The sequence below is a fragment of the Xenopus tropicalis genome, chromosome 7 (assembly GCF_000004195.4).
Source record: "Xenopus tropicalis strain Nigerian chromosome 7, UCB_Xtro_10.0, whole genome shotgun sequence".
In the NCBI taxonomy this organism is placed as follows: Eukaryota; Metazoa; Chordata; class Amphibia; order Anura; family Pipidae; genus Xenopus; species Xenopus tropicalis.
In genome coordinates this window covers 24786723-24801418 of record NC_030683.2, presented here as the reverse complement: position 1 = coordinate 24801418, position 14696 = coordinate 24786723, and the positions used below count along the sequence as shown (strand labels likewise).

Sequence of the window (14696 nt, the reverse complement as noted above, 5' to 3'; positions counted from 1 at the left end):
GCTCCCTGGTGTATTTCAGGGCTCTGTGACGGCTCTGCTCAGTAGCTGCCTATCAGCAAGCTCAGGGCAGTGGCACACAGAAAAAAATGGCATAAACCTTCAATTAATAGGCTGCCTCTTATGGTAAAACAAGCATTACAGACATGTGCAGCGCAAGACTGATAATATAGTCTGTCATTTAGCATCATTGCAAATTGTCACAGGGCGATAATAAATCACCCACCGGCCGCTGTTTTAGCGAATATTCCTGGCAATCGCCCTCTTTTGCCGGGCATCTAATAAACCCCAGCCATATACTGTACGCGATTGATATTTCAACTGTGCTGTATTTTTATATCTTCCTGCAAATTGTTTCTTATATCATTGTAAACATACATCATTGTCTTCATGGCTCTGGCAGCCACGTAATCCTCCCCGTGCCCCTCTGGTTCCGACGTACATATATATCGTCCCATAGAGGGAAACTTTAATTTATGAATTAGATTTTTGGCGTAATGGCGTAAAATATAAAGGGACAATGTTCTCAAATACTAAAACTTAAATCAATGAGTAATGTTTAGTAAATTAGAGCAAAATTGGAAAAATTGTATAGTCAGTTTTCTGGATAAGTGATCTTTCTGGAATTTGGATCTCCATACCCTAAAGCTCCCCATACATGGGCTGATAGTAGCTGCCGATATAGGTCCCTTGGACTGATTCGGCAGCTAATCGGCCTGTGTATGGGCACTCCCGACGGGCCTTCCCGACCGATATCTGGCCTCAAATCGGCCAGATCTCGATCAGACAGGTTAGAAAATCAAGTCAGATCGGGGACCACATCGGCTTGTTCCTTTTCCTATACCTGCAGTTGTAATTCGATCGTTGGCCTGAATTCCCTGGATTCCCCCAGATTCCCTGGATTACCCTGGATTCCCTAGATTGGCGACATCGCCAAACGAGTGGATCTTATGGTGTATGGGGACCTTAAGTGTACTAAAAAATAATTTAAGCAAAAAATGTGTATTGCCTCCAATAAGGATTAATTATATCTTACAACAACAACAACAACAACAAACATTTGTAAAAATCTTAGGATCAAGTACAAGGTACTGTTTTATCATTATAGAGAAAAAGGAAATCACTTTTAAAAATTTGAATTATTTGCTTATAATGGAGTCTATGGGAAATGCCCTTCCTGTACTTCGGAACTTTCTGGATATTGGGTTTTCTAGATAACGGATCCCATACCTGTACTCTAAACTAAGTAAAGGTCCCCATACCCGGGCCAATTCTAGCTGCCGATATCGGTCCCTTAGACTGATTCGGCAGCTTATCGGCCCATGTATGGGCACTACCGACGGGCCTGCCCGACCGATATCTGGCCTGAAATTGGCCAGATATCGATCGGGCAGGTAAAAAATCTAGTCGGATCAGGGACCGCATTGGCTCGTTGATGCGGTCCCCGGACCTACTTTGCCTATACCCATCATAATAATTCGATCGTTTGGCCCCAGGGCCAAACGATCGAATTAGCCCGCAATCTCCTGATATTGCCCACCCATAGGCCAAGCGAGCGGATCTGAAGGTGTATGGGGACCTTAGGGGGCTGATTTACTAAGACACGAATTCCGACCGAATTGGAAAAATTCCGATTGGAAAACGAACATTTTGCGACTTTTTCGTATTTTTTGCGATTTTTTTGGCGCCTTTACGACTTTTCGGAAATTATCGCGACTTTTTCGTTACCAATACGATTTGCGCGAAAAAACGCGAGTTTTTCGTAGCCATTCCGAAAGTTGCGATTTTTTCGTAGCGTTAAAACTTGCGCGAAAAGTTGCGCTTTTTCGTAGCGTTAAAACTTAAAAGGCGCGATGTTTTGCGCAAGTTTTAACACTACGAAAAAATCGCAACTTTTTGCGCAAGTTTTAACGCTACGAAAAAATCGCAACTTTCGGAATGGCTACGAAAAACTCGCGTTTTTCCGCAAAAATCGTATTGGTAACGAAAAAGTTGCGATAATTTTCCGAAAAAATCGCAAAATACCGATCATTACGAAAAAAACGCAATCGGACACATTCGGCCCGTTCGTGAGTAAGTAAATGGGCCCCTAAGTGTTGGCCAATTTGCTTAGTTATTGCTTGAACAAGGTCTTATTTCCCACATATTGTTCTCCATGTTTCAACTTTTCCTCATAAATGAATTCCTCCTTTGTTCCTGAAAGTGTTCCCCTCACCAGTGGTTGGAGTGCCCATCTCCCTTCCCTTATCGTACTCTTTCCTTCACTTTAATTCACTCTAACCAGTCAACCACATAAAACCAACAGTGTTAGCTATTATCTTCATTCCAATGACAGGCAGCTACACTTACCTGGCACTGACCTTAATCAAGTCTAGTCACAAATCACTGATTGCCTATCTGTAACCTTGACAGGGTTGCTGTCTATAGACATAAATTAGATATGTCCAAGGCATTTTTATCCCCCTAAACTCTCTAATCTACCCACATAATTACCCTTTCCATCACGGTCAAAAACATTAGCATGTATCATTTCTCACAAACACAAGATATTCTTTAAATCTTTGAGCTTGGGCTCTGCCTGTTCTCTTGACAGTTAAACAAATCATGCTTCTTTCCTTTGAAAAAAACATGCCCTTGTTCTTAATTTCTTGGTTACTAAAATATAACAATATGGAAGGCAGGGAGCACAGTTTGCCATACTTTGCCAACTACACTACTTGAATTGCTGCAGGTCTCTGTGCTCCTGCGGTCACCCCCCTGAATACAGCAATGCCTATATTCGGCAGTGCTGTATTCATGAGGGGTTGCTGAGGAGAGATCCCCCTCTCCCAACCCCTGCCAATCTCTTACTTTTAGTTATTTAGACTGGGGTCTTTGTAAACAAATCATACTGTCTAATATTAATATTTAAACATATATACATACTTTTGGTATGTCTTGAGATGGGATAATTTCTAAATATTGGGCAAATTTGCACCTGGGCAGTAGGCCATGGCAACCAATCATATGTGTACTTTCATTGTTCAACCTGCAAGTGTAGGAAAAAAGCCAATCACTGATTGGTTGCTATAGGTTACTGCTAATGGGTACATTTTATAAGTGTTTATAAGTGAGCCCCCAGGCTCTCTGAGCTGAAATGTTGAATTTAAAAAATATTTGTTTTTAAAAAGTGCTATAACTGCTCCTGTCTTGCTATAAGCATATTATATATACAGTATATATATATATATATATATATATATATATATAGCAAGACAATGAGCCGCACACACAGGGACTTTGTTAGAAAACAAAAAAATATTTAATGAAAAAGATCCAACGTTTCGAGCACCAACTGTGCTCTTCCTCAGGGACAAACCTGAGGAATATATATAAAATATATATAAAATATATTTTAGAACTGTCCCTATTGTAAGGGAAAGCATGGCTGAGCACCAGACATACTAAGACATATTTATGATATTTTCTCTTTATTTTTAAATCTCTATGCAGTTTATGACACACCTTTTCATTGGTTTAATGGTATAATCTCTTTCTCTCAACTGGCTGAAGGACCATCTTTTATGGGCATGCATGATAAGTCCTCAGACTGACACTTGCTACATGAATCTGCTGACAGTTACATTTTACCTTGCGTGTTGAACCAATGTTTGGACATCATGGCTAGGAACCTAACCACAGTTAATTATGTATTTAGCTATGACAGGATGCCCTTAATCACTGTTCCTAGTGAAGAATTAGAAAGCTGAGTAGTCTATCTCACTGTTGCTTCTTCTGAATGTGTCACATCAATCACTTCTTCCTGAGCTTATCTTCCTGATGCTATGGTAGCCCTCCCAGAAGGATTGGATGTCAGTAAGCAGAAAGCCCTCTTGTGTAGAAGTACCAACTTGCACTATAATAGGCGCCATTAATTATACAAATCTTTCCTTTATTATGTTAGGTACCTACACATCAGGAACTTCTGGGAACATCTTCCCAATCAATTCTTATTATAAAGAGTCTTCACTACACATTCAGTGATACCTTAAGTCATTTATGGGCATTAAAAATTAAGTTTTGAAATAAAAAATGTCTCTATCATGATTTTTTTTACAGTAATTTTCAAAATTGCCCAAAGCCCCAATGTCAGCCCCTTAGGGGTATATTTATTAAAACTTACTACTTTCAAGTAAAAAAAGTCATGAATATTACGACCATCTAATTGCTTAGAATTCTTGAATGGGTTAATCTTGATCACATTTTGTGAATAAAAAAAAAGCTTGAGTGTTGAAAATACACTTTCTATCCACTTTTGTGTCATCTCACCAGGTTTGTGAGATTTGAATTTTTTGACTTTTTTATGATTAACCTTTTGATTTGTCACAGTTTTCTCAAACCGAGCCAAAAAAATGTCCCCTTTAGTATAGATATAGGAAAAATTTTCTTCACAAAAAGCGGAGCACCACGTGATTAAATATAAAAACAGTCTTTATCTTAATCATCATTCTGATGAAGTGGCGGGAGCCACGAAACGCGTTAAGCGTAAGTCCATAAGATGTACATGTGCCTTTTTTAACGTGACTGAATAAAGACTGTTTTTATTTTTAATCACGTGGTGCTCCGCTTTTTGTGAAGAAAATTTTTGCTATTTGGGGCCATTGTGAGTAGGTCTGCTAGCAGCACACGTGTCCTGTAAGCGGTAAGTGCTCCCGTGTTTATTTTTGTTCTCGTAGTATAGATATAGGACCTGTTATCCAGAATGCTCAGGATTTTTCTGGGTAAGGGTCTTTCCATAACAATAATCATTTAAAGTGGATGTTCACCTTCAGACAATAGTACGAATTGGAACAACTTTACTATTTAAAATGTTTAGTTTTGAAGCTACAGACCAAGATCAGGAAAAAAAATTCACTGTGAATTGGTTCTGTGCATGCCTTCCCTCTGGAAAGATTCAGCCAATCAGATTCATGAAATGCAAATGAAGCAGGAGAAGGAAAGCATGCACAGTAACCAGCTAAGTGCCAACTTCCTGTTTGGACAAAATGTGAGTTGGTGTTGGTGATCCCTTCCAAAGAGGGAGGAGAGAGCAGAGGAGAGAGCGTTTTAGAGTTCAATGTGATTGGTTCTGTGCATGCCTTCCCTCTGGCAAGATTCAGCCAATCAGATTCATGAAATACAAATGAAGCAGGAGAGGGAAGGCATGTGCAGTGACCAGTTAAGTGTCAACTTCCTGTTTGGAAAAAAATGTGAGTTGGTGTTGGTGATCCCTTCCAAAGAGGGAGGAGAGAGCAGAGGAGAGAGTTTTAGCAGCAGAAAAAAAATTCAATTATTTGATTAAAAGGCCATATCTATGGGAGATGGTCTTCCCATAATTTGGAGCTCCCTGGACAACAGATCTCATATCTGTATTCAGAAAGAGGGGAGAAAAAATCTACTTGTATCTTTTTTATCAGCTTTATAATAAATGTTGTCTAGGTTTGGGTAAACGCAGGATTCCTGCTGTGCAAGTAACAAGCTGAATGACCATGTCTGATTTCAAGCCAACATGAATCAGCAATGCACATCTGTCTAAAAACAAAGCATGTCTAACAGTTACTTACCCTTTTGAAAGTATCTTGAGAATGCTGGAAATTGTCACTCAGGGAAACGCCCGAGAGGTTAAAATGTTGGCTGCAGGATCCTGAAATCAGTTTTAGATGTTCTGCTTGGTAGAAGAGGTGACTGGTTGTGGAATTAGCCTGTGGCTCCAACACATATGCTCTGTTTTCAAGTGTAATTAATCCCCTGAAAGTAAACAAACAATGCACTTACTGAAGAATATACTTATATATACTTAGGAATACTTTGGAATTTTTTCAATAAAACCACTTTTTCTTTTGCATCAAGTCCCTATGTGTGCGGCACTCTTTCTATCTTATATATACTTAAGTATTCATTTGCAACACTATTCCTGTCCACTGTTCCACTTGCAAATACATTCTGGCAATGGAGCAAAGATCTGCAAAAAGCACTAACTCCCCTCGCCGTCCATTTGTGCAGCATCAATAATGCAACTAACAGGTGGTCTGAACATTTTCTGCACAAAAATACACCTAAATGTGCGGCTGGTAAAGCCTCTTTGAATTGGTGCCAGGAACAGAAGACATTTTTCTTTTGAAACTCGTTCGTTTGGATGGACTCCTGAGCTATTACCGATTTCTACAGTTTGTAATTTTGAAAGATTATTACAAGTAGAATCCAACAAAAAAAGAAGGTCTGTATCTGTATTTTTCATTATAATTCTACAAAGGACAATGTTCCTTTTGGGAGTCTCTCCCACGTGGATAGTAGTTCTCTGAGATGTTAGCTCTGCTTATCCAGCCATTGACTAAGGGCATTAATTTTTCATGACAAAGGGTTATCCTAAAGGTGATGTATTATGGTCAATAATATTAGGATATGCTTTCTCCAAGAAACAGGGGTTAAAACTATAGAATATTTAGGACTTGATTGCAGGTTTGTGCATGCGCATGGAGTGCATCTGCCCCCTCCCCAGCTAAAGGACCACCACTCCGCCCACCTCTGGCAAACTGTGCTGTGTTTGCCAAAGCCAATTTTTGTTGATGTGTTGATTGGAATCTAGGCACCATTTTGTGTGATGTATGTGCAACGCATCCCTAATTTTGTTGGGACCATGACTGAGTTTTCTCCCACTGCCTGGGGGCAAGTCTGACACCCTTAGCTTAGCTTCTCAGCAACAGCCAGAGCACACTGAGCATGTTTCGTGTCACTCAAAAGATGGCCTAACAATACCCAAGAATGCAAGCTTCTGTGCATGACTTTGAAGGCCTGGATCATTACTGTTATAGGGCTGCTGAACCTGTGACTGTGCCAGAGTCAAGCCCAATCCAGCCTTTATTCTGGATCCCATTTTCACCAGTGCTAAACACAAATATACATTTGCATTTTAACCATTTCTGCTCTTTAACAGTGTGTGTACCCTCATTAAAAAACAGTGGTGTGCACTTTTTCATCTGCCTGCAATTTGTTGGTGGATAATATACTGTACAGAGTGAGTGAAGAACAGACTGATGGCAGATATTCTGCAATATTTTCATAATCTGGGGGAAAAAATTATAATTAAGAGGATAGAGGTTCAAAAGCAAGAGCTTAGCTTGGTTAAGCTTAGTACAAGTTGATCCAGGGACTGGTCCGATTGCCATCTTGGAGTCAGGAAGGGATTCAGATGGGGTTTTTTGCCTTCCTCTGGATCAACTAGCAGTTAGGCAGGTTATATATAGGCATTATGGTTGAACGTGATGGACCTATGTCTTTTTTCAACCCAACTTACTATGTTACTATGTTAATGAACTCATCCATCTAAATTTGTGGTTCCTACTTAGCAGAGTGGACTGCAAGTAAAACACATGAATAGGGAGGATATTTCAGCGTTTGAGAACGGTATTTTACCAGATGTTCTTACTGGGGAAATGCACAAAGGAGAATGTGCTAAAAAGGTAGAACATTAATGCCAATTTTTGTAATTATAGTGATTAAAACAGCCCTGCCAGTAAGCACAGTGTTAATTAGTGCAGAGAGAAAAGGTCATTGTTTGTTGAATAGAGGTGTAATTAAATTAAAAAGAAACAAGTCAACATTTTTACTAACCTTGAAAAATAAATTGACTAATTGCATTATTTAGCTTGTGTTTTGATCTAAAGGAGACGTACCAATCTGAGGCACTGCCAAGAGGGCATGTTGAACAATGCCAGGCATGTTTCCATGGTGTAATAATCCTTTCCCTAGAATCTTTATTGTGTGCTCTGTGTTCTTTTGAAGAAAACATTATTTTTATGCTCTATTTTGAGTTAAAGGTTTTTTTTAAGTTGAAACGAATGCCTGGGAAAAGTTCCAAGGCCAAAACACTGTGCTGCTCTCGTTGTGTACAACTTACAGTACATGATGTTTTTTTTTTTGTTGTTCTCCATAATATGATAAATGTATAATTTAAGAAATAAAAATATATTTATATTTATATACACAGATAGTGTGCTTAGCCTTCCATTACAGCTGCTGGTTTTCTTGGAGAGTACATATATGTTTCCCTTGGAAGTTAACAATACTTACTCTACACAGAATGTAAAAACTCTCTCTAGACTGTAAATCGCCGGTGGGATGGCATACGCGGCTCAGCGATTTGCTGAAATCAGTGAAGTTGCCTTGAGAGGAAACTTTGGCGATTTCAGCGCCGCATATGCCATCCCACCGAGCGATTTACATTCTAGCCGGTGGGATGGCATTTTAGGGAGATAAGTCGCCTGCGACAAGGGAGATTTGTCGGGCGGCGACTAATCTCCCCGTCTTTCACAGCCCTTATGGGTTTTGATCTAAAGGAGACGTACCAATCTGAAGCACCAGACATGTTTCCATGGTGTAATAATCCTTTCCCTAGAATCTATTGTGTACTCTGTGTTCTTTTGAAGAACCAAATGGCCAAAACACTGTGCTGCTCTCGTTGTGTACATCAAGTACATGATGTTTTTTTTTTATGTTGTCCATAATATGATAAGTGTAGAATTTAACCAATAAAAATACATGTATATCTATATACACAGATAGTGTGCTTGGTCTTAGTCTTTGATTACAGCTGCTGGTTTTCTTGGAATATCTTGGGAGAGTACATATATGTTTCACTTGGAAGTTAAAAATACATACTCAATAGTATTCTACTCTACACAACAGGTGTTTTCAGGCTCTACATCATCATCTTGTGGTCCAAAAATTAGCCATAACAAGCTTTTGGATACATTGAAACATTACCCTACTTCCATTCCATAAATAGTTAGCATAGATATTGTGCCTTCAAACTGAATCTATAACGTTCTACTTTTTTACTGTACTGCACTCACACCCATGCCAAGAATAAAGAAGAAGAAGGAGGAAGGTTACTCCATGGTGCTCATTGAAATGTACCCCTGGGCTGGTGCAGTTTTCTTATCAGTAAGTAAATACAATCACTAGGGGGTGGGGGGAGGAGATGTCTAGCATTTGGCACCACCCCCAGTGATTTAAACTTTCCTTTTCCTTTAAAGAGGTAGCTCTATCTTTTGATTCACTCTTAGTATCATGTAGATATTACTATTCTGAGCCAATTTGAGCTGGTCTTTATTTAGCTGGTATGTATTTAGCTTTTTGTTCAGTAGCTATCCAGTTGAATTGTAGCCTCACAGAGCAACAGTTTTTTGGCCCCTGGAGTCAGTGACTCCTATTTGAAAGTTGAAAAGAGTAAGAAGAAGGAAAATCATTAAAAAAAACTGTAAAAAATAGATAATGAAAAGTTGCCAAGAATAGGGCATTCTATAACATACTAAAGGTTAACTAAAAGGTGGACCAATTCTTTATTGAATTAACCCCAAGCTTTCTATATATATAGAAGTTCTTTTTCTTCCCCCTACTCTTCTATATGTGGTATGATTATCATATCATCTATATGTGGTATCTTTATGATTTATGGGGCAGATTTATGAAAATGTGAGTTTAGAGCTTAATACATAAAACTCACCCATGTTCTATTCATTCCTATGGAATTTTAAGAAGCATAATTATTAATTGGTGAGTTTTAACTTTCACCCATTGATAAATACACTTCTAAAAATCCCATAGGAATGAATAAAAGGTAGGTGAGTTTTATGTATTAAAATCTATTTATCACATTTTGATAAATCTGCCCCTATATGTGGTATCATGATCATATTATCTATATGTGGTATTTTCAAATTGGCCCTTCATGTCTCAAACACATTGGCAAGTGTGCCTGATTGGCTGTAGTTTTGTTAACTAATCTGTATGTATTTGGTCTGCCACAAAGAGGTAATTAAAGCTCTGCAATGTTGTTCTACTAACCCAGTCCTGATACTGACAGACTACAGCTCCCACTATGCTTTAAATCTTGATAATATGTTGGGGTATGCTGGGAACAATCCAAGAATTGCCCTTTCCCTTTAAACTTAATGATGTAAAAGGTTGTTCTACAGTTCATCACCACGTGAGTTGTTTTAGTCCAAATATATAGATGTATACAGAAAGGGGGGAGAGACAGAGAAAGGAAGAGATTATTCCTCAGTATACAAGAAAGGTAGTTGTAGGTTGAACTTAAAGAAATTGAAATGACCCTTACCTGAGGCCTGAGCAAGAGCTGACGCTGACGGATGATTCAGAGTAGCCTTCTACCTTTCCATGGTAGTAACAGTGATCCTGTTCAAACAAGTAAGTGAATTGTCAGAATTCTCAAAATGTAAAAGGCCAATATTTACTGATATATATATTTCCCAGTTTGGTAAGATTCTTTAATAGGTCACTTAACATAATATGAACTATCTGTTGGATAAGTATTCATTCTGGGGGTATAGTTTTCCTATAAAGTGTGAGTTCAATGTAAGGTAAAGTCCTATTATAGGAATGCCATTCTACTCACAGACTTAAACCGATTATGATGCATATTAATATAGATCCAGGAAACTCTGTATTGCTTCTTAAACTAGAACTATAAAGAGGCTTGGACCACAATGATGTCAATCACCTTGAGAAAGCCTATTTGGCAAAACGCGTTGGTGCTGTCAACAGGAAACACTGTCTGGATTGCAGCTACTTTCATTCTACTCACAGACTTATTATGCATATAGTGATACATATCAATATAGATCCAGGAAACTCCGTATTGCTTCTTGCATAGTTAATATGGAAGATAAAAGGATCTCATAGGCAGTATGTTTAAACAATTTAATATCTCAATAGAATATTGCACTTACAGAAGTACTTTATAATGATGCTCACAAAACATTGCAGAGCTCCCTCCCAGTGAGGGGCCACAGCACTCGATACGTTATCTTATTGTTTCCCCCATTGAGAGTGCAGGTTCTGCAATAAGAACCCTTTAATCCCAGGCTCCTTTGTGCCAACGCTCCCTTTAATGGACATACAAGTACCCTTGTGTATAGGGTCTTAATGGATGCAATTTTGTGTCTTGCACAGTCCTCTTGTTCGAGGGTTTACAGGTCATAGAACCATATTTATCTTTAGCTAATTATTTTTATGTTTATTTGTATGAGCTGCTATAATATTACTTGTCTAAGGATAATATTTCTTGAAGCTAGTGAATGGTGCCAAATTGGCATAAAAAATGGTAAAAATGCTACTTTTGAGCACAGGAGGGTTTATTTACTATAGCAATCCACAACACTAGGCCTGGTGTAAGGAAACCCTATAACTTAAAGCAGCCTTGAGACGTTGGTAATTCCAGGCATCCCTTTGCATGTAGGTCCTATAGGTGCTTGTACTTGCACCAGCTGAATCATACACAAGGGCTATTAATGATATTGTTGCAACTTATTTTTAGCACATGCCCCATACGTCTGCAACTGTGAATAAATCAATTTTAACAGTTATATTGGGAAAAAAGGGTCGGAAAATATCTTTGAATGTTTGCTCTTCATCAACCAAGAGCAGTGTGCTGCCTCCCTAAGCCTTTGACAGACCTTCTTACATCCTCTGCCTGCTTGCATGATGCTCTCGAAAGGCTGAGAGTAATTGTTTCCATAATTCTGTTGCCACATTCTCAGATTCCATCCCCATTCATCATTTCTCCAACTGGGAGTGTGCTTTGCTTTGCATCTAGCTCCCAACTCTACCTCAAAGGCCTCTTTCCAAGAAAATATTATGATTAGCCAAGTTTCTCACTTCAGTGCCTAACCTCAGCTAGTTATCTGATGACTGGCCTCAGCGATATTAAGTGGTACTAAACAGTCTCATTTCCTGATCAAGCGCACAACGCCGTTCAATTTACAGGAATCCTTCACTGAACGTCCAGAAGAATTTTCATCTGCAAACACTTTAAGATCGACGGTTATTCTTTCTGAATCTTATTTCATCCAAGCACAAGAGTGTGGCTTTAATGATAATCATTGCTACAACACAATATCTTATAGGAGCCTGGTTTTAAACCTTGTTCTCCTTTATTACACTGGACACTTTCATATTTATGGTCTGTTTAGTATTATTGCAATTAGTAATTTTCTATTCAAGAAATGCTGGTGGCCATGACAACAGACTATTGTTACTGTCTGCTATTTTAGCCAGATTTAAGATAGAGAAGCACATATTAAAGCTCAACGGAGCTTAAATTCTATTGTGTTTTAAAGGAAAACATGCACATATTTTTTAGCCCTTACTGCCACAGAAACTTGGACCCAATATACGCAATACACAAGTATGTGGACACCTGCCTGTCCAACATCTAATTCTAAAACCAAGGGTATTAATATGAAGACTGAAACAGACTTTACCCACTCTTTTGGGGAAGCTTTCTGCTGATGTCAGAACATTGTTGGTAGGATTTGCTTCCATTCATACATCATGTTGTGCGTTGATGTTGGGGATCAGGCCTGGCTTGTATTGGCATTCCAGTTCAGTGACGTTAGGGCCATTGCATTTGAAACAGCAAGCCAAGGAACGGTTCAGACTTAAGGCCCCCATACAAGGGCCAATTATTTACCGTCAAACTACCGTTTCCCGAACGATCCGATAATATCGTTAAGTTATCGTATAGTTGATGGTGTGCGAGCGATCGTCGGCCCACTAATCGACCCGACATTATTGTCCCCAAAATCGATCGGGCAGGTTTAAAAATTTTAGTCGTTTAACGATAAAATCTGCCAGTTGGTGTGAGCGTCAGACATTTGTCTTCGAACGATTGTTCTCTGCGCATGTCATGATTGCCAGCAGCGGAAGTCAACGAACATAACACGAACATAAACGTTCATAAACGTTCGTTCTTTGCAGAACTTAATGGCTCGTATACGAAAACTTTTGGATCTGTAATAAAACATTTTTTTTTGTTACATCACTTCATGTTACATCACTTCCTGTTTCCTGTAAATACCGCTTCCGCCACGACATTGGATCGTACGTAGATGTACGATCGTACGTATTTTACGATAATGATACGATGAAATCTTTTGCAAATTATCGTTGCCTATGGATGGCATATCGTATGGAAAACCGATCGCCATACGATCGTTTGTCGATATAATCGTTCGCCGCACAGTGAGTGAAATCGCCTCGTGTATGGGGACCTTTACACTTGACACCAGTGAATCATGGCAATATTGTTACTGCTCCACCCCCTGCTGTTCTTTACCCTTGCTGCCAGCCGTATCCTATTGCACAGTGCATCCTATAATACAGTGTGTACCATGTCTTGCTTGCCAGTTAACCACACCCCTGCAAGTTCCTACCTTCTGCCTTAGCTTCTACCTGCCATCAAGTTGTTCCCATTTGCCAGGCATCTGTCCTGTCTATTATTCCTGGGTGCTTTATTGCAGCCATATCACATTCCGCTCCTTTTCTGCAAGCCAGTTCTGTATGGACCTTACTTTGATTAAAGGATTATTCTTCTGCTGAAACAAGAAAGGGCCTTCCACTAGCTGTTGCTGCAAAGTAGGATGCATGGAGTTGACAAGAATGGCTGGCAATGATGGGTGCGCCTTCTATAGCCAAATGCTAGGGGCATCCATATACTTTTGGCCAAATAGTGTAGATCATATCACAAAGGATCTCAGTGCCTCCTCCTTCCAACTATAATCTCTGTCAAGCAGGGCTTTATCAGCTCTTCTATAGGTCAATCCTGGCAAGCAATATCTGAAGCTTGGGAATGCATAGTACATCCATAGCGACTTCAGCAGATACAATAACTAGTAATTAATCAGTTATACTCCTCCGTGCCCCTTCTGGGACCAAAAAGCAATAAACCTTAATATATCCAATGATTTATGGCAGTATTTATTTTCTTGTTCTTTTGTTTTCATTGCATGTATGCATGTTTATGCATTCTGTATGCTTTGGATATCTGTACAAATTAAATATTTATAGATTATTTCATCATTATCATTATCATTGTCATATTTATTTACATAGTGCTATTTAAATAGTGCAAGCTATTTAGCCCTTAACAATATTAGAACAAAGAGGGGATTTACAACAAAGGAATGCAATACTGCATGCTAAATACTGAACTTTAAACAAAAGCAAAAATAGTGATAAAGCCAGGTATCGTGTGATAGTCTGGTTGCTAGTGGGCAGGTGTGTATATTTGGATACTGCAGGTTTTTTGGCAGGATTCACTGCGAAAAACGTCCATAGACTCCAAAGTATTACTACCAGCTTGGAAAAAGTGATACCCACACACTTCTTTAAAAAGTGCCCTAGCCCAGTGCTGTCCAACTTCTGCGGTGCCGAGAGCCGGAATTTCTCTCGCATAAATGGTGGACGGCCGCTAATGGAAGCCCATTTTAAACCACACCCACTTCAAACCACACCCATTTTATCACAATGGTCGCTGCAGGGATATCAACCATCATTCATATGTTAAAGAATTATATTATGTCATATATGTCATATTATGTCACATTCACACCCTTAAATCCATATGCCTCCTCCTCCCCTGTGGATAGCACAGCAACCCCCAGCACATAATTACACACCTTAGGGACCATTTAATGGCTATTTCCAACTGCTAACAAACTCCCAGAACAAACCCCTGCCAGGTTCATCTCCCACAGGCATCATAGGGTAGGCAGAGTATGGCACACGGGCCCACGGGCCGCCAGTTGCACAGCACTGCCATAGCCCATAATGCAGGTTTAGCACGTGCAGTACAGAACTTTTCTGAAGTATAAACTTCT

The 14696-nt window shown here is 39.3% G+C and overlaps 1 protein-coding gene across 1 annotated transcript in view; it reads right to left on the bottom strand.

The window, feature by feature from the left end:
- Nucleotides 1-14696, bottom strand: part of adam12 (ADAM metallopeptidase domain 12) — a 317400-nt gene that overhangs the window by 123904 nt on the left and 178800 nt on the right. The window contains 2 exon segments of the mRNA NM_001040014.1: nucleotides 5580-5763; nucleotides 10136-10212. Coding sequence (NP_001035103.1) covers nucleotides 5580-5763; nucleotides 10136-10212 — 261 coding nt within the window.